The following is a 22346-nucleotide window of genomic DNA, read 5'->3' as shown; positions in this document are numbered from 1 at the left end:
TGGACCAGTGAGAAGTAGAGGTTCTTGAGAAAGGGGAGCAGGTGAAACTCAGAGGTAAGGCCTAGAGAGGCCTGGGGCCACTTCGGAGCTCCCTGTCCTACTCAGATCGAGTGGCAGGCTTCCTCTTAAGTGGACGTCACCCTGCAGGGCCAGTCCATTAGCATCAGCTGCAGAACCCCAAGGAAGGCTGACGGCTGTGTGCGCACATCTCCAGGTGTGTGTGAGACTGTGTGTGTCTGTGCGCGTGAGAGGCTTTCTGCATTTTGGGGGAAACTTTGTGTGACCATGGGAGCACTGTCCGTGGGAGATTTGGAGGCAAATACAGAAACTTGTGCTGTAAGGTGTCTGGTAGGCCAAGGAGGGGAGTGGACATCCAGCAGGAAGAAGGAGCCCCTGGGAGGGGATACCTGCCAATGGGTAGGGGAGGCAAGGGAGAAACAGACCCCATGCTGGGTGAGGAGCAGGTGATAAGCCAAAGAACAGGGATGGGGGTCATGGCCAAGCAGCCTGAGACCAGCTATTGCTGGGGGCCCATCTCCCAATGAGGGAGGGGCAGAGGGACCCCATAGGGGTCCCCCAAATTGCATATTTAACATAGTTTGCATATATGGTGTCCAGCTGCCTTGTGGCAGGGTCCTATGCTTGTGGGTACCTAGGGGCACCTTGGGCCCACCCCCAAGTGGGGCGGGGCCTTGGCGGGAGGGTTTCCCTGCTCTGTCCGAAGGGCGGGCCAGAGACCTCACCTTGCATAGCTGGAAGCTGGGTCAGGGCCCAGGACCCCAGCGCCCCACTCCCACTCCCGGGTCAGTGCCCCTGCCAGGTGGGCCATGTCGGGCCTTGATGGAACGGGCAGGGCACTGGGGGGCCCAGAAGCCGCGGGGCAGCCGCTGCTGCCGCCCTCCGTGCGGCCTGGCATCTCACGCTCCTGAGATGGGGCGGGTCGCTGGCACCCCCATGGCGAATATCTCGCCCACCCAGGCAGCTCAATACTGCGTGTGGCCTCTCTCCCCGCAAGGGAGCAAGTTCAAGTAAGAGAGGAGTCCGGAGGCCTCAGAGGGCGGGTCCGACCGCCAGGCCCAGGGGCTGGCCGTGTGCCGCCCCGCCTCTGAGAAGCCCCTCAGTCCATGTTGGTGCTGACCGAGCGGGAGATGCTGAGCGTCTGTGCGGAGACGGAGATGTCCTCGTGGTCCACAGGACTATGGTAGTCGGAGGTGATGTCGGGGTCGAAGAGCGGCACTTGCACGGTGCCCAGGCTGGCCGAGGTGCCCGAGCGCAGGCAGCGCGAGTAGAAGCCCAATAGCAGGTCCAGCTTGTGTTCGATGGACTGCACCTGGGGACGGGGTGCGGCTGGGGGCGGGGCTTGGGGCTGGGGCGGAGCTTGGGGAGGGGTGCAGTCAGGAGGCGGGGCTTGGCCGGGGAGGGACGCTTCTGGGAGACGCGGCTCCTCCCACGGGAGGGGCGACAGAAAAGGCGGAGTTGGCCGGAGGGCGGGACGAAGGTGGGAAGCTGGGGGTTCATTCCCGTAGGGAAATCTAGTTGTGATTGATTGGAATAGTCCGGGAGCTAGAGACAGACAACTGAGGCGGGGTTACATGGCAGTACAAGAAATTTAGACGGGCTTATCTGAGACCACAGCCACCTGGAGACGGGGCTTGGCAGGAGAGGGTGGGTTTATCGGGGTCGTCTAGCAGGAATGGGCGGGCTTCCTGGGAGGCGGGGCTATCTGTGGGACGGGGACCCGTGGGGCCTAGGATGCGTGAACCCTGCTCAGGCCTCCCAGGCTGGTGGTCTGGGCTGCGGCTCCGAGAAGTGCACCCTCCCCTTGTGCTGGTCCCCGCGGCCTCCCGGGAGCTTCTTGGTCGACGACCAGCTCCGCCATACGAACGAAACTCCATCCCATACTCACCTGCTTCTCCACCTTGACCACGCGTCCCATCATACTGATCTCATCCACCGCCTCCGTGTCCGAGGGCCCCTTGTCTCCCTTCTCTCGGGCCTTCCGGTCCCCGGGCCCCCGCCCCACAATCTGGTCCACCCTGTGGAAGAAAGTAACCGTCAAATGGCTCAGACACACGCCAACCGTCCCTCCCTCAAGAACTCTAGGTTGCCTCCTAAAAGGGTAGATGCAGCCTGCAGTGGTAGGAAGACAGATGTGAAACGGTGGACTGGGAAAAAAGAGACCCAAACGGGAATGTAAGTTATAAGGTGGACAAGGCTGGAGCTGGTCCGACCTTATTTTTCTGCTCTCCCTTACAGCGTGATTCTTGAAAGCATTATCTCGGCCCGCTGTCCAATTTCTCTCCTCCCTTTCTCTCTTAAACCTACACCAGTCAGGCTTTTATTCCCACCATCTCACCAGAACTACTGTTGTCAAGATCCCAAATGACCTCCGTGTTACTAAATTCCATGGTCAACTCTCAGGCCTCATTATACTTGACCTTTTATTTTTTCTATTTTTTTTTAAGATTTTATTTATTTATTTGACAGAGAGATCACAAGCAGGCAGAGAGGCAGGCAGAGAGAGAGGAGGAAGCAGGCTCCCTGCTGAGCAGAGAGCCCGATGCGGGGCTCGATCCCAGGACTCTGAGATCATGACTTAACCCACTGAGCCACCCAGGCGCCCCTATACTTGACCTTTTAGCAGCACTCCAGCTCTCGGCACATCTGGTCACCCTTCTTCCCACATATCCTTCATGTGGGGTCGCAAACACCACCTTCTCCCAGTTCTCCTCCTACCTCACGGACCTTTCCTTCTCCCTCTCCTTCTCCCTCTCCTTTGCTGGTTCTCCTCCTTTACCTCCACGAAACACTGCAGGACCCAAGGCTCACTCCTAGGACCTCTTTTCTCTCTGCACTCTCACAAGGTGATGTCTTCAGTTCCAGATTTGCAATTCTTCTGTGCCCTGTTGACACAAATCTGTATTTCCAGCTGACAGCTCTCCTCTGAAGTCCACACTGCGCAGTCTAACTGCCCCAGCAACACTCCCGCGGATGTCCATTTGGCTTCATAACCCAACACCTCCCAGCTCACCTGAGCCAAACCTGCTGCCCTTGTTGGCTTCTCTGTGTCAACAAATGGCAACTTTTTCCTGTTGTTTCCTGTTGCTCGAGCCATAACCCTTGGCTTCAGCCTTAACTCTCTTTTCTTCTCTTATACCCCATCAGAAAACCCTACCAGCTCTACCTTTAAAATCTATCTGGAGTCTGCATACTTCTCCCACCCCCTCCACTGCTGCCCCCTTGGTCCAAGTCCCCATCATCTCTTGCCTGCACGTCTGACGCAGTCTCCTGTCTCGTCGCCCTGCTTCCACCCTCGCTTCCGTATAGGTCATCCTCAGCACAACACCTTCAGTGCTCCTTTAAAAATACACTCAGATCTTGTCCGTCCTTTGCTCCAACCTCTCCAAGGCTTGCAGCTCCCCCTAGGTGAATGCCAGCGTGTGTGCTGTGGCCCACGGGGCCTTATACAGCCCAAGAGCCATTCATCTTCTGACCTTGCCTACTGCTCTTAGGCCACAACAGACACACTGGGCTCCTTGGTGCTCCTTAAACAACACCCTAGGACACCTGCCCAAGCCTTTGCTCTTGCTGTTGTCTCTGAAAACTCTTTACTTAAACAGTCACAGGGCTGTTGCCCCACCTTTCATTTTTTTCCTCAAATGTCACCTTTTTACCTATTTAAAATCACAAACCCCAACACTTTAAACCTTATGTTTCTCCTTAGGCTTGATCACCATCTGACACGGTCTAGTTTCATTTATTTATCATCTGTTCTCTTCCACTAGAATAAAAGCGGCATGAGGACCAGGACTCTTGCTTTCCACCAGAGCCCCACTGTCTGGCAAGTAACAAAAGCCCCATGACTATTTCTTAAGAGAACAGGTGAATGAATGGCAGTGAGAATGCCGGCTACAGGAGAAGCGCAAGGTGTAGGTAATTACGGTCTTGGTGCAAGAATTCTTCTTATGTGCTGGGTGGAGAGAGGAGGTGCCGGAGGGTTCCACAGGCAAGAGGGGGGCAGCATTGAGGACAATTTGCCTATCCCCTTGGGAGATGGGAGATCACTAGTTATTTTAGTCCTCCTATTATTTCAGGACCAGGAAACAGCCATCTAAAGACATCCCCCCGAGGAGTGCAGGTTGGTAGGGATCGCACAGAGGACGTGAGGCTGGGTCCTTCTTCTGGCTCAAGACAGGCGCGGGGTGAGTCCTCAGTGGCTTGCAGGAAGCCAGAAGCCTTGCCCAGGCCAGAAACTCCAGCTCCCGCTGAGGCCTCTAGGGGGCGCCCGTGGCTCTGTTCGGGCGCGGGCCGGAGGAGGGTGGGGGGCCGCTCAGCTCGCAGTCCTAGCTTTGCGGCCCGGGCCACGGTCTCACTGCGAGCGCACCCACCGAGCCTGCAGGCTCTTGATCCGGCCCAGCATATCCAGGTGCCCCGCTGAGTACTGCTCGATGACGTCCTTCACGTCGTATGGTCTCAGAGTCTCCTTGAATTTCCTTTTGGCCACCAGGAATTTCAGGATCCTGTCAGGAGAGGGGGTCTCAGCGGGAAGGGTTTCTTTTCCAGCCCGCTTTCCATCCCTTTGCTAACCTTTAGCTCAGCATGAGGGCACCTTCTGCTTGGGTCACTGCAAACAGCCTCTGCTGGGTCTCCCAGCCTCCCACCATGTTCCCACCATGTTCCACTCCCAACCCCTTGATGTCTCTTTGTTTTTGTTTTGTTGTTGTTTTTGTTTTTAAAATGTGGTTGTATCTGCAGTAGCATTAGCCTGGGAGGCCTGGGGCTGGGCCTGGTTTCTCCCTGCTAGCTGGGACACAGGGCAGGCCTCTGTGAACCCTGGTGATCAAGACGGCCTGGGGGAAGGCATTTTTGCATTCACTGCATAAATGCTTGTTAGCGCCACTGTGCTAGACCTGGGCACCCAAAGAGGCACGAGACCCAATCCCTAATCTCAGGAGCCCTGTTCCTGTCTCAGTGGGAGACAGGACACACAATTATGGGGTGACGAGGGCCATGTCAAGGAATGGAGACAGTGGTCTGGGATGATGAGAAAGGGGCTCTCAGCTGGGGAGGTCAGAGGGCAAGTCTGGAGAGTGGTACATTCCAGTCCCAAAGGCAAGGGGGGCGGGGATGAAAAGAGGCTTTCTGGACACAGACAGACATGGAGGCATGAGAGTGAGATTCCGTTCCAAGTTGCCAGGCCAGAACGTGCAGCCGAGGGATTGAGCCACAGGGGGCGGTGCGGCGGCATATAAGAAGAGAAAGAGATTGACCTTGAAAAGGCCACTGGTGGGCAGACGGAGGAGGCACTCGGAAGAGCCCAGAATCTCTGACCGAGATTGGTTAGTGGGCAGCAGGGGTGGTGGGGAAGGGTTTCCTCTGCATTAGCAGGATGGCTCTGCCTACCTGCGTGGGCAATGCTCAGAGGCCAGAGTCTTGGGCAGGAAAACCAGGCCCAGGGGCGGGGCCTGATCTGGGAGTGGGCAGCTGGGAGCAATTCAGGACTAAAAGGAACTTCCAGGGTTCTGAGTCTGGGTCCAGAATAATTCCCACGGCTTAGGCAATGGGGTGGGTGGTAGTGCCACAGGCTGAAGTGGGAACAGGGGAGGAAGAGCAGGTCTGGGGCATGCTGGGGGTGAAGGGTCCGTGGGGTGGCCAAGGAGACCTGACCTGGGCCATGTGGCGGCTCAGGCGATGTGTTCCAGAAGCTGGTCGCTTGGAGGAGAGAGACAACATGTGTAAAAAGGGGGTGGGGAGAGGACTCAAACTCTCTGGGGAGCAGAGAGGGGCCCAGCTGACTCTGATCTTACAAGGAACACAAAACAAAGAGGCTTGTGGGTAGATGCATCAGACAGAAAGGAGAGGAGGCGAGCCTGGAAGGCCTCGGGTTACCCCGAGGTTTCTGGAGCTAGAGCTACAGGCCAGAGACAGAGTCTAGGCCAAGAATCCACACCAATAAGCTTGGGGGCCAGAGCCATGGCCAAAGGGCTCAGGAGACTCTGGCCCACTCTTGTCAAGGCAGGGAGACAGCCAGTAGAGCCAGCAGGATGGGGCTTGCAAACTCGTTTGACCAAGACCCACCACAAGAAATACATTTTACCGGGCACCTGGGTGGCTCAATCCGTTAAGCATCCGACTTTTGATTTTGGCTCAGGTCATGATCTCAGGGTCGTGGGATCCAGCCCCGCAGTCTTTGGACTCCACACACTCAGTGTCTGCTTGGGATTCTCTCTCTCCCTCTCCCTCTGCCCCTCCCCCTGCGTGTGCTCGCTCTCTTTCTCTCTCTCTCTCTCTCTCAAATAAACAAATCTTAAAAAAAAAATACATTTCACATCAGAGACCAGTACACACACACACACACACACACACACACACACACACATAACTGACATGTAGGTTTCATCAACATTATTTGCCCTTCCTATGAGGGAATGCGCTCTGCTATTTTCTATTCTGTTCCTTCTTGTTGTTGTTAAATACTGACCGTGGCCCACTACACTGATTTCACTAAGTTGATTTCAAACTGTTGTGACCTGTGGTTTGAAAAGCACCGCTCTAGAGGAAGTCCTGAGGGAAAGAGACAAGCTGAGGTCAAGACACCCAAGGAGAGAGAAACTCGGAGACAGAGAAGCAAAAGGAGGATGAAACCGAGACACAGAGTTGGAGGGAAAGAGCACATAGGACAGACGCAGGGAGAGGCAGGTGCCTGTCTAGGGGGGAGGAGGGGAGAGACGTAGAGAGGACATTGCGGGTGGAGGAGATGGACTGTGGTGGGCAGCCCTCCAGACGTGAAGAGGATGAGCAAACCCTGCTGGGAGCCATATGCCACCTCCCACCCCACCCACACTCCAGGGTCCCCGCCAGCCAGCTCAGCCAAGGGTGCCAGGCGGGCAGCAGCTGGCCTGCCTGGGAGCTAGGCCAGGCCTAGCCAGCAGGGCAGCCCCAGATGGGGAGCAGCAATGGGTGGCAGACGAACTGTTGGGGGGGCACCTCAGGCCTCAGACTCACCTGACAGAGCGGATGACCATCTTTACAGCGGGCATGACGTCATCCACTGTGAGCTCACACTGGTAGCTTTTCTCTTCTGCCACTTCCTCCGAGGGGCCCTCTGGAAAGTCAGGGGGCCCAGGTAGTGGCAGCAGACCGAGCCACTCACAACCCCCACCACCACCTGCTGAACCACCCTTAGAGATGCCGATCCGGAGACAGATGCTCAGAAAGGGTCCAGAACCTTCCTGGGGGCAGAAGGCAGACCAGGCTCCTGCCTCCCTGGCTGCCTTACCCAGGGTGGAAAATCGTGGTTTCCCGCACACCCATCTGCCCTCTGGCCAGTCAGGCTAAGAATCTGCCTGGTGGCCAGGTAAGTGGGAGTGGTTTTGGGGCGCATCTGATTTGGCCTGCGGCAAATTACACAAATTACACAGCCCTGGAGGAAGCCCCACAGGTCCCACCAGGACAGTGAGCCTCCGAGAAAGGGACCTGAGGCCTCTGCACATAATCACACACACAGTCTTGTCCTCCAGCCAAGAGGGAAGGGAGATCCAGGGGCTGGCTCCCATGCCCAGCTCTGCTGCAGGGAAAGGCCCTGGGAGCACATCCTTCTGTCTCCAGGGGAGAGAAACACTTCTCCCAGGCTGGCGCACTGCACGGAGAGGGGATGCTGTCCTTGAGGAAGGAGAGAGTGGAAGACCAGGCAGCTTCTGGGGTAGGGAAGAGGAGGCCCTGGGCACCAGCCATGCCCAGACTCCCATAGGCCAACAGCTCGCAAAGACTGGTCTATGGGATTCTGTAACTTTCCAATAAATGGCAAAGCCAGGATTCAACCCCAGCAGCCTGGCTCCAAAGTCTGCACTCTTACCCGCTACCGAGTGCCACCCTCTGCGTTCTCATTTGATTCTTGAACAGTCTGGAGCCCAGCAAAGCAGGTGTTGTGATGCCCAATTCACAGACCAGGAGATGAGTCCCCAAGGTGGTCCATCAGGTATAGAGCTGGGACTAGACCCATCTTTCTACCGCTAGCCCAGACACTGTCCCTGCCCCACACCCCCCACTTCACAGCAGGTAGGTCCTGGGCCCCAGGCCCACAGGGGCTCACCCTCAGCAGAGGTACGGGGTTTGAGTCTCAGGGAGGCCCGGAAGCGGGTGCGATCATTGAAGCTCCAGCTCTTCTGTACCTTGGTGGGGCTGGCGGCCTCGCCCACCTGCTCGCTGCTTGGGGAGGTGGGCATCGGCGGAGGGGCCAGGTGCTGCTTGGAGGGGCCTGTCCGTCGCTGGGAGCTGCCCATGCGGATGCGGTCCTTGATGCCCATCCGGCTGCTGGCAGGGCACGTCGGGTGGGGGAGAGAGCCAAGTCAGCCGGAGCTGGGGACAGGTGTGCGTGGGGACATAGCTGGCTTAGGACTTGGGGGAGGCTACTGGGTTTTGATTCTCCACCAAGTGGAGACTTCCTGGAATGGAACAAGGGTGTGGCGAGGGGGACCCTGACCCCTACGGGAAGCTGATGCCAGGTCAGTCTGAGCAGATCCCCTCCCTACCCCCATCTCCCACCCCACATCGCACAGACAGATAAGGGGTACACAAGAGACAGATGTCAGAGCGGAAGGAGCGAGAGAGACCCAAGAAGGGAGTCAGAGACAGACAGGAGGATGGGAGAGCTGGGCCTGGCTCAGGTGGGTGGGTGGAAGTGGCCACCCCTTTGGGCACAGACAGGCTGCCGAGGGATGGAGAGAGGCTCTCCTGGCCATCCACACTGAGAATGGCCTCCAGGTGCTCGCTGTACGCAGAGGCAGGCTGTGCGGAGTTGATGGTGTGTGTGTGTGTGTGTGTGTGTGTGTGTGTGTGCGTGCGTGTGTGTGCGTGCCCACACATGTGACAGTGTGAGTACCCAGGTCCCAATGTGTCTATATGTTTCAGTGTATATTTTCCTCCTTTCCTGCTGGAGCTCTTTGATCCCACACTGGTCAGTCAGGCCCAGTCTTTAGGACCTGGTCCAGTTTTGCAGCATAAACAGGGCCGCCGGGGATGCAACGTGCCGGCTGCAGAGGGCCTTGGCCTTGTGGGTCTAGCTGCTGGGCCCACATATATGCCCCAGACATGTCTGGTGCCTGCCCTCCCAGTGAAGGTCTTAACCCGTTCTTCTGTGGTCTCCCCTGCCTGAGTTCGACCTACCTGGACAGATGCTGACCGTCCCAGCTCCTCAACCCCCACTGTCTAACGAACCCCCATTTCGGCATCACCTACACATGTCTGTGTGCGCAGGAACACACATGTGTGTGTCTGTGGGTGTGCTAAGACTTCCTTTCCCACACCCCAACTCCCCACCATGTCTCCAAACCTTGGGGAGGCCCCGGGTTCCCCAGGACAGGCCCTAGTTAGCCAATACCTGGTAGAGTAACTCTGTGTCCAAGGGTTTCAAGGACCATCTTCTCACTGAGTAGGACCTATGCAGATGTCCCCCATCCCGTGCCCTGGGGTGTCACCACTGCCCCCCTGCTGTGGCTTACAGACAGGTTGGGACCATTCCACCCTAAATGTCCAAGGGTCCTGGCTCAGGAGAGCACCAGCCAGTCTTAGAGGAGGCCTGAGGTGAGGCACAGATTGGGGGAGGAGACTGTGTCACCTACTGTCAGGAACTTTCAGATCAAGAGTTGACCAGAGGACAGATTCTGGTTTCAGGACCGGGTGGGAGCTAAGGTTCCCCATGCCCTGGGCATGGGGTAGAGGGTACAGAGCCAAGGTGCTGAGGAAGATCTCGAAACCAGGGGCACCTTCGGGAAGGCAGCCAGGATGTAGGGCCATCCTTAGAAGTAGGGGCCTCTGCCCTTCTAGAAGGGAGAGGTTATAGGTCATGGATTGGGGCCCTGAGGCTATCAGAAGGGAAGGACTAGGCAGCCCCACAATCCAGCATGCTGTTTGCTGGCCCAGGATCCCCTCAACACATCCCAGAGATTCCAACCAAAGTTTGAGGTTGGCTCTCCCAAACTTTCCTCTGCAGAGCCATTCCTTCGGGCTCTCCTCATGCTGGCAAGCAACCCCCACCCACCCGGCCCGTGCAACCCCTCTCTCTGTCCTCCACTCCTCCAAAGGGGAGAGAAAGAGGGGGTGGAGAAGGCCCTGACACATAGACAAGGGCCTGGACCTCCGGATCTCTGCGCCCAGCACATCACTCCAAAGACATTCTGGGGGAAGGGGGTGACCTTCCTGTCATGAGAAGTGTACAAGCAAGACTGAGCTTGCTCTCAGCAGGACTTCGGGAAGAAAGGGTCTGGAGGCTTGCACTAGAGGCCTTGAAAGGTCCCTTTCCAGCTCTGATTCTGCGATGGTTGAAGGAGCTTCCAGCCTGGTTTGTGGGGTTCTGTAACTTTCCAGCCAGCCAGAGGCCCTGGGCTCCTCTTCAATGTAAGAAGGCACTGTTTTCCCAGGGGTGGCCCTGGATTCCAGCTCCTTGGGCAAGGCCCAGGAAATGGCTCACGTCAGCCTCTCTGGAGCCTAAAAGCTCAAACAAAATGGAAAGAGACCTGGCACGCAGTGGACGTCACAAGAGCTCCGCAGCGCGCGCACAGTCCTGTCTGACTCTCTCTTGGCCGCTTTGTGGGGTGGGTTCCACATTTACCATCCCTAGTTTGCAGACTGGGAAGGAGGGAAAGTGATCTGCCCAAAGTCCCAGAGCCACTCTGGATCCAGCAAGGATCAGCACCCGGCTTTTTCTGACTTTAGACACTGTTCTTTCTCCAGAACTAGCGGTCAGCGTCTAGGACAGTGGGTCTCCATGGACGGCAATTTTGCTCATTAGGGAACTTGTGGCTATGTCTGGAAACATTTTTGGTTGTCACATTGGAGGGTGGGCCAAGGCCAGGGAAGCTGCTAAACGATGCTAAATAATGCATGTGACAGCCCCCCCCCCCACCAATCCCAATCAATGAAGAGTTCTCCAAAACCGGACTTCCTTGGGGCTGAGATTAAGAAACGGGTCTAAGGGGTCTGTTCGTGCCTGGGACACAGATGGGCTAGGCCACAGAGTAGCAGAGGGTAAGCTCTGGACACAAGCTGCCTTCTAACTGCCCTACTCGGTCAACCCCTGTGCTCACGTCCACAAGAAATGACTTTAAGGATTCCATCTGCTACCAAAGGCCAAGTGCATGGGGAGACGAGGCAGCCTACCCCTTCCGATGCTGTGTACAGCCCCTCTCTTCAGGGCTGTAGATGCAGCCTCATCACTGGCCCCTCTGCCCCTGCCTTGCCCTTCCTGCCCATCAAGCCCACACAGCTCAAGTCATCTTGTAAAGGGGCGGGTCTGACCCAGAGACTCCTTGGCTTAACCCTTCAGGTGTGTCCCCATTTCCTTCAGCCGAGGTTTCCAAGCTATTTTTAAAAAATAAGACCTTGACAGTTCAGCATACCGCACTGAACAAGTCTGACCATTTACACAGCACCCCCTATGAACCAGGCACATTCTGAGCCAAGCAGACGCCATTACCTTCCATGTGTTACATCTGAGGAAACTGAGGCCCCCGGCGCTTAGGGTGGCTAGCTAACAGTGGCCAGGTTTGGTTCCAGAATACTAGCTCCTAAGAAGCACTGCCTCTTGGGTGAGCCTCCAAGAGCTCTGTCACCGATGTACTTACGGGCCCCTCAACCCACAAGGCTCTGAAAGCATTTTTGGGCAACCCAAGACTCAGAGAGCCCAGACTGCCAGGCAGGGCCTAGAGGATGGCACTCATATGGGGTTTTGGGGTTCTTCAGGACCCAGCTCTGCCCCCAACTTCACTCCTGACCCCGCACTCTCTGATCTGGCCGTGCTGGGCTGCCTGTTCCTTTCCCGTGGCTGTGCCCTCTCTTGCCTCCTCACCGTGATGCACCGTGATGCACGCTGCTTCCTTGGCCTGGGATGCCCTCCCTCACGTCCACTCCTTTTCGGGCCTCTTCTAGGTGAAGGGCCTGACCCTGGCTCTGTACCCCCTCTGCCTCCTCCCTTCACTGCATTCATCACACTGAACAGCACTCGCTCTTGGCAAGTCTCCAGGCACCATCTTTTTTATTCATCCCAGTGTCCCTAGCACTGGGCCTGGAACGTGGTGGCGATGCAGCTATCCGAGCTGGGCTCTAGAGTTGGCGAAAGAGGGCCAATCCCCGCTCCTTCAGGCATCGGCTAGGTCCCTGGTTGGAGGAGGAGGGGGCAGTGGGAAGCCAGGAAGCTAAGCCCAAGGCTGGGCAAAAGTCAGAGTGGGAAGGACCCTCAGAGAGCCTCTAGTTCAATCTGCCCATTCCACAGATCGGAAAATGAGGTCCAGAGAAGGGAAGCATCATGACCCAGATTACACAGCAGGTCAGCGGAAGAGCCAGAACTCATCCCAAGTGTCCTACAGATGTCCCTCCTGGCAGAGTGGGCACCAGGCCCATGCCCCCCAACCTGGCAGGGGCATCCCCAGGAAGGTACGAGGCTCATCAGGGCCCCAAGGCAGACGGCAGGCGGCAGGCACATGCACCTTGTCCTTGGCCTATCCTGTCCCCCTCTCCAGCCCCCGAACTGGGTGGGGCAAGGAGGAGTGGGGACAGGAGGAGCAGGCGAGGGGGTACCTCGGTCTCCAGCTGGCGTGGATCCGAAAGAAACTCCGTTTATTACTAAACATCTGGCTGGAAGTTGAGAACAAGACACAAACAGAGGTTAGTGGGAAGGGGGCAGGCAGACAGAGCGTGGGGAGCTGCCGGGATGGGGCTGGCTTCCTGCGGCTGCTGGGAGAGAAGAACCCCTACCCAAATCACCCTCCAGCCCACATCCCCAGGAGGCAGACCTTCTCAAGATTTGCATTAGGATCTTCAAGGCAGCACGTTAAAGATGCAGAGTTCTGTGCCTCTCCTCCAGAGAGTCTCATTCTGTGGGCTTGGGGAGAGGTCCAGGTATCTGCATTTTGGAACGAACACCCCGCAGATGCTGATGCACGAAGTCAGTGGACCAAGCCTTGAGAAACATCATCTTAGCGCCTCATGGAATAACCCCAAAGAGGGGCAGTGCTGGCCTTGGCAATGCCATCCCCCAGGAAGTCCTGCTGCTCGTAGTCCCGGGCACGCGCTCAGCCTAGGTCCATCCGCACGCACCACTAATGGTGTGGCCAACCAGGGGAAGTGTGTATGTGTTCGTGGGTGTGAGTTTGCGGGGGAAGTCCTGTTCGGAGCCCCCACCCCATAGGACCCAGACAGCCGAGAGTAAGGATATGGCCATTTGGCCTGAGCCTGGTAACTAGTGTCCTAGAAGTCACAGCTCCAACTCCTGGGGTGCCTGGGAAGAAGGGACACTCCACCACCATCACCATGAGCCCCGGCCACACAGACAATGCAGGGCAGATGGACACAAGGGTGGGGGTTAGTGAATGCCAAGCACTTGGCAGTCATCTGGTCCTAGGCTTTGGGGACCCACTGCCCCGGAGCAGTTATGGGTAGGAAACGGGCTGGGCTCCAGATTTGTCTCGTTTTTCAGTACCTTCCTATCCAGGCCAGGTGAGACCAGAGCAGACCGGAATCTCCAGAGAGCATGGGCCCAGGCCCTGGGCAAGGTTGCTCAAATAAAAGCTGTGGCTGGGGCGGGGGGGCGGGGGCGACTGGGAGGGAGGGGGGACGTAACACTGAAGGGCCTGCAGGCAGGGACAGAGAATCCAACCCTGGGGCCATACCATGGACTCTCTTCCAGGAAGTTCCCAGCCTGGCCTGGCCAGTCATGCTTCCCCTCCTCCAGCCCCTCATCTGGAGGTACCCCCCGTCTCCCTGCTTCTGTTCAGCTCCTGGCTGGAGATGCCCTCACCAATCACAGGGAAGAAATGCTGTTCCCAGCATCCTCTGCACCAACCCCTCACCACCGCACCCCCCTCCACCCCATTCCCCAGGCCTTTGCAGCCTGGAGAACCCAGAGCCCCTGATCAGCCTAAATACTGCTGCTGATGTTCTGCCTAGGACCCAGAGGCCCAGAGGGACTCAGTAACTTTCTCAAGGACACACAGCCTCAGGTGTCAGAGGCCAGCTCTCACCACACTGCCTCCTTCCCACTGCAGCGTGGCTGGCCTCTTCTCCCCTCCTCTGTTCTGGGCCCAGGGCTCGGAATCGCACCTGAGGCTTAAGGCCCAGATGTCTACCTGGCTGCTCAGGGATGATGTGTGAAGATGAGACAAAAACAAAGAGATGGAGAGGGGGCAAGGGAGGAATCATGGGGAACTGAATCCTTGACCTCAAAGCTATACCTTTATAGAAAAAGCCCTCTTCCCATACTGTGAGTCAGTGAGCTTCCCTTCTCCAAAAATGCCTCAAATTCCACTACTTTGAACATTTATGTGGGGGTAAGCATTGTTCTTTCTTCTTCTTTCAAGATGCAAGAGCTCCAGGAGAGACAGGTCAAGGGGGAAAAGACTGTTAGGAGCAGCAAAATGTCCCTCAGTAAGGAATAAAGGCATTGTGAGAGAATCCCAAGAGGACCCTCTGGGATTAGCCAAGCTGTGGACAAGGGTTACACAAGACAAGAGCATTAGTCATTGGCTGAGTTTATGTAGGTCCTACAGCGGTTCTTAGTCACAGAGCTCTCTCTCCAGCTGGCGTCTCGTTCCCAGGAGGCAAGTTCAGTGGCGAGCCCCTTCTAGAGGAACATGCTGGGGGAGGGGGTTCCCGGCCCTCGCGCCCCAGAATGGTGCCCACGATTACCTGAGCCGTAAGCACCTGTGGCCAGCGGCCTCCTCCTCTCTCCAGCTGCCCGGGAGGGATGGGGGTGCAGGGATGGAAGAGTGAGGGGATGTGGAAACAGAGAAAGAAAGAGGACAAATGGAATGAATGGAAGAGGTGCCAGGAAGGGACGGTGCGGATATCTCCCCCACTCAGACTCTTAGCGCCCCAGGTGGCAAGCAGGTGAGTCCAGCCTGGCCTCTCCAGGAAGGCTCTCAGTCTCTACCTGTCAGGCCGTCCAACGACAACTGCCCAGGCCTCGTGACAAGGCCTGGGAGTCCCCAGAACAGGCCCAGACACCCACATGGTGGCTGCACGCAAGTCTGAGAGAGGGTGAGACAAAGAATGGAAGAGGAGAAGGAGAAGCAAGAGGAGGTGGTGGCCCCAGGGGGCCCCTACCTTTCCCCAGGGCAGAAGGAGGCGCTGCCCGGCCGGTGGCAGGTGGCAACGGGCGGGTAACGGGAGGGCGCTCCATCAGGTACCGGCGCCCGCCGCACCTCCAGGGGCCGTAGGCCCCCATTGCGGGCCCGTTGCACGTGCTCAAACAAGAGGGCCAGCTCTCTGCAGGAGAGGGCGCCATCAGCGGCAGGCAGGGCCCTGGCACCGCCTGCTCACCTGGTGGGCATGGAGCTCTGGTGCTCAGATCCTGCCAGTCTGCCTCTAGAGGTGCTCAGCAGACACCCGAAGCCAGAACCAGCAGGGTGGGGGGTGGGGGAGACAAACCTTCCTCCCTCTCTTTCTGCACTCAGTTCCTGGGAAATCCTCAGGGCTGCCGAGTGCAGTTGTGCAGGTTGGGCACAAGTTGAGGGCATCCTCAGAAGGCGGCAAGTGGGAGCTTGAATTTAACCTACTCTCTGCTCATCAAGCGGAGTGCCTAGACATGGAGCTGTCCCTCCCTGGAGGCCAGCAGCCACCCTGAAATCCTCCCCCTCCAGACCTGACTGGATTTTAGGAGGAAACCAAGGCACAGGAGAGAGATTTGATAGGGTAGCTAGGCCAGCTTCCCACTCTTCTAGCACCCACTCCTGCCACTGGGTTCTTGGGAGACTAGACTTGGGGCTCAGCTTCTTACTCTCCAGGCCACTTCCTGTTTCTGTAACCAAAGGACTCTATCTCTCCTCTGCCTCCCACTATATGCACAAGGAAGCTGAGCTCCAAGGAGCTGAAGGCCCATGGGCCTAGAATCTCTAAACCAAGCTCTGTCCCTCTTACCAGAGGACCCAATATGACCCCCAATCTTCCCTCCCCCTCACATACACCAGCCCCTGCCCCAGTCCCCAATGCCTGGCCTTGAGTCCTTAGAGCTACCCCCACCCCACCCAAAAGGGAGGCTCCTTCCAAACCAACCACCACGCCTATCTCTGAGGTGGGGGCTTTTGGGAGGGAGCAGGGAGGGGAGCCAGGTGGAAGGGAGAGCGGGATCACGCAAAGGCTCTTGGAGATCTAACGAAGGAAAAGGCCCCCACGGAAGCTCTGAGCACAGCATCCCGGCCCAGCCTCGCCCAGCCTTGGGCTTGATTCCCTGCCTGCCCGTGGTTCCGAGCCATGCTCTGTGGTCTTCATTCCTACCCAAGGGCCTGGCCAGGCACCTGGCCACACAGACCTTGGTGATGGTTATTAGTTAACTTCCGCATGCAGCCACCCCAAGGAATACCCTCACCCAGACATGGGCCAGAGGGATGAACCCGCTTCTGGGCCCTAGGGCCCAGAAAAGTAGGGGCCTATTCACATGCCAGGGTGCTGGGCTGGGCCCCTGCCCCCAACTCTGGCGTGCACAGTCTTGCCCGTACTGTGTGTTCTCTCCTGAGCCACGGTATGCCAGGCCGGCAGGGGCTAACGCGACCCTCGGCTCAGAAAGAAGGGAGACGAGCTGGCAGCCATCCTATAGGGTGGCACCGCGGGCTAGCATGCAGACCGCCAGTGCTCCAGAGCCCGGGGTACAGCTGGTTGGGGGGGCGGGCAGGGCTCCACCCCGCACCCTGTGTCCAGCATCCACCACCTTCCCGGGGCAGAGCGGATAGGGGGAGAAGACGCTCTGGGCTGTGCATTACACGGGATTTACAGAGCTGTCCCCCCTCTCCCACCCTCCAGGGCCAAGTCCCAGCCACTTGTCCTCCAGGGGACTGCCCCCCACCCATGTCCCCCTGCATCAGGGCCTACCTGAAGGATGGGAGGATACTGTCATAGTAGTACCAGGTGGCCGTCAGGTAGGCCCGGCTCGTGTCGGTGGAGTACAAACGCCACGCAGCCTGTCGCATGAGGGAAGAGGGGGACAAGGCATCAGCGAAGGCTCTCTGCCCTCAGAGGAACCAGTCCTTGGGTCAGCGGAAGGAGACCCGGAGCCAGAGGCCAGCTCCAATTCCATCACCGCGGGCAGGGCCAGACAGAAACAGAGGCCTTGAGAGAAAGGACTTCCCCAAGGTAGCAAGCGGGTCGGCGTCAGAGCCAGGGGTCTAAGGCCAGAGCCGGGCGCTGTCATCAGGCAGGCTTGGCTTCCGGTCCCAGCTTTGTCCTTTATTAGTGGGGGCACATGCAATAAAGCTGCAGAGTCCCTCTGGCCTCATCTGTGAACTGGGTACAGTGCTACTTACCTACCAGCCTGATGTGATGGTGCAAAGGGCAAATGGTCTGTTAAGTGCCAAGCACAGTGCCTGGCCCACAGAAAGTGCCATATACTGGGCTCCCCTGTTCAACACTCCTGTCATCTGCAGTGCCACAGCTAGGAAGTAGCTACTCAACCTGTGTTTGAGCCATGTCCTTCTCTGCCCCTAGACTCTAAGCTGTGTCTTGGTCACCACTGTGCCCTTTGGTGCGTGGTAGGAGCTCTGCAAAGGTATGGGGAATAAATACTTCACTGAGTGAATTCTTCCCACTATGAATAAACCCACCTCATCTTTCCCAGCTGCCTGTCACTGCCCACAGGGTTGAAGAGGGCAGGGAAGAGCATCAGCCGCCAACCCCTCAGCATCCAGGGAAATCCGGCATCTTGCAGGATTTCCTCTGCAGCAGGAGAGATGAGGGGTGGACCAGAGGAAGGACTGTCCCTCTCCCTCCAGGTAAGAAGATGAACCAAGGAGGGACTCTGAGTGTGGTGATTAGGGAGGGCAGGGAGGCACGGACAAAGCCTAACTGAGCCCTGGAGGCCCCCCTTCTTTGGGTTCCTCTTGTCCTTAAGGACAACCCACTGCTGACCTCACTGGCCAGGCACCCTCCTAGGACAGGAATATTTTTACTTCCTGCTTGCCTAGTCCCCTGGCTTGAGCTGGGGAGCAGCTGCCAGAGCTGTCTCATTAATTATGGGCACCACAATACCAGCTGTCTCTTGGCATGGACAGTGCCAGCCTCCTGGCCCTACAATGCCCCCTTGGAAGGCCAGCTCCCAGGGGACGACGGCCATTGTGCCCCAAGGGACGCTGAGAAGGAAAGGCTGGGCTAGTGGCTGGAGATAGCAGGGATGGGGAGGAAATTCTAGCCTGGGGAGGAGAGATAAGGGGAGGGGGGCTGAGTCAGACGTGGATCAGGGAGTGAGAGGGTGGCATGCTGGGAACAGGCCAAGGTGGGATATGCCAGTGTTCCCTGAACTACTTCCCCTAGGGGCTGCTCTCACACACACTGTGACTAGAGAGAAGCCAGGGCTGAGTCACAGAGGCCCCCCAAATTGGAGCCCTTGCCTCCCTCCCACCCAATGCCCTATCAAAAGGTCTCAGCGCCGTGGGGGAAACTGAGACCACACATGCCTGGTTTTCTGGTTTTCTTCCCACCCTTCTATTCGCTCCCCTGTCTCCTTGACTGGCTCAGCTCTGCGTGCCCAGTCATTGAATGCTGAGGTTCCTAAAAGCTCAGTCCTGGACCATCTTCCCTCCTCCGTCTTTGCTCTCCATACTGGACGAACTCATCCGTGCCCTGGGCTTCATGGCTGTCCAGGTGCAATGGCTCCCACACAGTCCCCTCCTCTTAGCTGCAGACCCGTATGTGCAGCTGCCTCCTCACCACTGCCGCTCGGGGGCTGAGGCCAAGCACGCTCTCTGTGCTCCCGCTGAACTCACATTCTCATGCCCCAAATCTGGTCTCCCTCCAGTGGGGAGGGCCATCAATCATCCAGTTGGGCAAGCCAGAAACCTGGGAAGTCACCCGCCATGCACCTCCCTCACCGTCTCCCTCACTCCTGATGCCACGGATTTCACCTCCTAAAAATACAGAATCTGCCCACTTCTTCCCATCTCAACTGTTGCCGATGCCAGTCCAGCACCCCACCTTGCCCAGACAGTTTCCAGAGCCTCATAACATCTCCCACACACATTGGGAGCACTCTCCACTCTATTCAGCTCTTTTCAAAACACAAATCTGATCATGTCATCCATTCCACCTACTTCATACCTGTCAGTGGTTCCTCATTGCTCTTAGGAAAGTGTTAAACTCCTCTGTGCGGCTCTCGGGTCTGGGCCTTGCCCACTTACCCAACCCTTTCCACTGTATACTCTTTGAGCTTTCTGTTCCAGTCTCACTAGCTGCCTTCCAGTTCCCCAAACACACCAAGCTCCCTTCTACCACAGGGCCTTTGCACATACCATTCCCTTACTTTGAATGCTCCCCCACCCACCTTCACCTCTTCACCTAGTTGACTCCTACCAGTCTTCCAGCTCTCAACTGAAGCATCAGTTTCTCAGGGTCATCATCCCAGAGTTCCCTCGCAAGGTCAGATCAGACCAGGACCCCATTAAATGCTCTTCAGGGAACTGTTCTTTCTTTCAAGGTGTTTGTCTCAGTTTATAGTTACCACCTTCATTTGTGTGAGTGCTTGGGGAATGCACTGGTGTTGGGAGCAGTGCAGGCGCACTGATGACTGCACAGCCTTTGACCGGCAGGACAAGAGGCCCCAGGCCCCAGTCCACTGCCAGCCACATAGAGCTGGGGCTGGAGCAGGAGAGTGGGAGCAGTTCTGATGAGGCCTGAACTCAGCATGTGCACAAGGGAAGCTTCTGACAGTCCCATTTAGCATCTCAGCTCTAGCCTTGACTTGGCATGTGACCCCAGAGAAGTCACATCTGCTCTCGTAGCTTCAAAGTGGAGTCACAATTGCGAAACTGGGACACCTGGGTCAGCAGAGAGGAGATGACACACCAGTTCATTCCAGGGGCTTCCCGGGCTTCTCGTACCTGGATGAGGTTGGCTGCAGGCATCCTCCTCTTCTCAAAGTGCTTCTGACGGTGCTGCTCCTGCACCTTCAGGGCAAAGCCAGAGCCCAGGATGCCCTAGGGGAAGAGGCATGATTGGGAGAAGGGGCCAGAGGGGGACAACACAAAGAGAAAGTCTCATCCCCGCCCCTCTGAGCTCTCCCCTCCCCATCCATGCAGCAGGCTCTGCCCCCAGGTCCCTCTCCCCCAGGCTGGGAGATCCTAAGTGCAGGGGGACTCACAGCAGGCAAGGCAAAGAAGGAGATGCCTAGTAAGGCGAAGCCGGCAGCCAGGACCCTGCCCAGCCATGTGTGCGGTGTCTTGTCACCATAGCCAATGGTCGTCAGTGTGATCTGGGGACACGAAGAGTTTACAGACTCCTCAGAGCTGGTCTCGGGAGCCACCCACAAGAGTTTGTTGGGGCACAGGCAGGGGGAAGCCTGATCATGAGGAGGTGCCTTATGGTCATCCACAGGGGCTGGTTAGGGGCATAGATGAACTGTTCCCTTCTCTGCTTGTGGTCCATCTAGTTCACTTCCCTGTCCTGTGATGGTCAGGGTTAAGGTTGCAGGGGCTTGGTATAGGGAACTAGATGGACCACAAGCAGATCTACTGGGGCAGGTTGGAGGCTAACACAGGGGCTGGTCACAGGGGGCCCCAGCCCTAGCTGAGAGGCTCGCTCAACCCTCAGTCAGTGACAGTGGTCACACAGGGGAGGGTCTCAGGAAGAAGGGCAGCCCCTGTACAGACCCACACGCACCGTCCCCCACCAGAGTGAGTCGGCATAGGAGGAGAAGTCGGAGTTGGCGTCCTTCTCGGCCAGATAGACCAGGAAGGAGGCGAAGATGAGCACCAGGAACCCGATGTACCAGGCGGTGATCAGCTCCTGCGAGGGCAGCAAGGGTGGCAACATTAGGAGGGCTGAGGGGGAGGGGCTTGGGAAAGTGAGTCACGCTGTGGCCACCTGGCAGAGGTGGGCAGGTGGGAGGTTCCCACAATGACCTGAGAGAGGTGTTCTGGAATGGGGGACAAAGGTTCCCCACCTCTCGGACAGTGGCTCTGCCCGCTTTCCTTTCCCAGCTCCTCCCTTCTACGTGACCCTCCCCAGCCTTCCCCCCTTCCCGAAGGGGGCGAAGCCCTCCCCAAAACTCAGGGTACACCCCCTTGACCTTCCAGATTCCACATTCGGACCTCAGTCCCCAGACCCACCGCCCCCCCAGCGCTCCAACCCCCCACACACACACCCCGCCCTAGCTCCCCACTCTGTTCTGCGCCGAGGCCACGAACCCAGAATCTTCCAAGTGGGTACCTCAAGCCCTGACCCCGGACCCAGCCCAGGCGTGGCCTCAGAGATGCACCCTGTGACAGGGACCCCTGCCAGGTCCCCAGCCTCCCCTGCCCTGCCCCTCCCCCGCTGCACACCTTGCTGTGCGCGTAGACCACGGAGCCCAGCAGCTTCCAGGTGCCGCCGCGGCGGTCCATGCGGACCATGCGCAGGATCTGCAGGAAGCGCATGCTCCGCAGCGCGGACGTGGCGAAGATGTTGCCCTGCGTGCCCGCAGCGATGACAGCCACCGAGGCCACGAACACGATGAAGTCTGCAGGGGCGGGAGAGGGGGAGGTCACAGCCCTGCCGGGGAGCCAAGCCACCCCGGGGTCAGGCTCCCATGTGGGGAAGGGGGGCTCTGGGGCCGGGGTGGGGGGTGTTGGCCGTGATCGGGAGGGTCTGTGGAATCTGCCAGCAGCCAGGGTCTGGGTCAGGTTGTCAACCCTAGGGTTTGGGGTCAGAGGTCAGGCACGTGGGGGTGGGGGAGCAGGTCTTGTCACCGATGACACAGAAGGGTTTTCTGGCAAAGCGGAAGCGGCCCTGCCATCCTCGGTAGCGGCAGCAGCATCCTGCGGACCAGACGCGGATGATGTACTCCAGGCCAAACACCACGATCATCACGAATTCCTATGGGACCAGGGACCTGAGTTCCGGTCCCCTCTCCCTAGGAGCAAGGGCCCAGGTCCCACAGTACTGGCCCAGCCCAGAGCCCTTGGGTGAGGGGGGCCAGGATTTCCTCAGACCACCCCTCCTGGACATTCCTAAACCTGGCTGGACCTGAGGAGAACTCCAGAAAGAACGTGGCCCCTTCCTCAGGCTTTCAGCCCAAGCCTGTCTTGCACTTCCTGTGCACCAGCTGTGTGGGGTTTTCTGCTCTTCGCACCGCCCTCCCCCTCCCAGCTATCCCAGACTCTGTAACTCAGTAACCCTGACTGGGTGACATAAGGGGTGAATCTGTGTCAGCTGTCCACTTCCAAGGTGCTTCTGTTTGGGGGGGGGGGGATCACACCAAGGGTTGAGTTAGCAGTTTGGGTCCTGAGAAGGAGTGGGGCTTATTCACCTCTGCTCAGGGCCCAGTAGCAGCCCTGGCTTAGCAGCAGTAGGTCCCTCAACATTGGCTGGAAAGCAGGACATGAAGTCCAGAAAGG

The 22346-nt window shown here is 57.7% G+C and overlaps 1 protein-coding gene across 2 annotated transcripts in view; it reads right to left on the bottom strand.

The window, feature by feature from the left end:
• Nucleotides 1-933: 933 nt before the first annotated feature.
• Nucleotides 934-22346, bottom strand: part of LOC111143291 (potassium voltage-gated channel subfamily Q member 4) — a 51351-nt gene continuing 29938 nt past the window's right edge. Inside the window, exons 3-14 of one of the 2 annotated variants that reach the window (XM_022496932.1) lie at nucleotides 21699-21825; nucleotides 21294-21469; nucleotides 20632-20757; nucleotides 20114-20224; nucleotides 19854-19949; nucleotides 16858-16946; nucleotides 15097-15258; nucleotides 8093-8313; nucleotides 7006-7105; nucleotides 4389-4520; nucleotides 1907-2036; nucleotides 934-1330 (exon numbers count right to left, since the gene is read on the bottom strand). In XM_022496932.1, the coding sequence (XP_022352640.1) occupies nucleotides 1118-1330; nucleotides 1907-2036; nucleotides 4389-4520; nucleotides 7006-7105; nucleotides 8093-8313; nucleotides 15097-15258; nucleotides 16858-16946; nucleotides 19854-19949; nucleotides 20114-20224; nucleotides 20632-20757; nucleotides 21294-21469; nucleotides 21699-21825 (1683 nt within the window). In that variant the 3' untranslated portion in view covers nucleotides 934-1117. The remainder of the gene's footprint in view (nucleotides 1331-1906; nucleotides 2037-4388; nucleotides 4521-7005; nucleotides 7106-8092; nucleotides 8314-15096; nucleotides 15259-16857; nucleotides 16947-19853; nucleotides 19950-20113; nucleotides 20225-20631; nucleotides 20758-21293; nucleotides 21470-21698; nucleotides 21826-22346) is intronic. The other variant, XM_022496933.1, reaches the window with a different exon arrangement.

The sequence above is a fragment of the Enhydra lutris genome, unplaced genomic scaffold (assembly GCF_002288905.1).
Source record: "Enhydra lutris kenyoni isolate GAN:26980312 unplaced genomic scaffold, ASM228890v2 scaffoldscaffold9, whole genome shotgun sequence".
NCBI lineage: Eukaryota > Metazoa > Chordata > Mammalia > Carnivora > Mustelidae > Enhydra > Enhydra lutris.
Note: the sequence above shows the minus strand (reverse complement) of the source record. Positions and strands in the feature narration are given on the sequence as shown.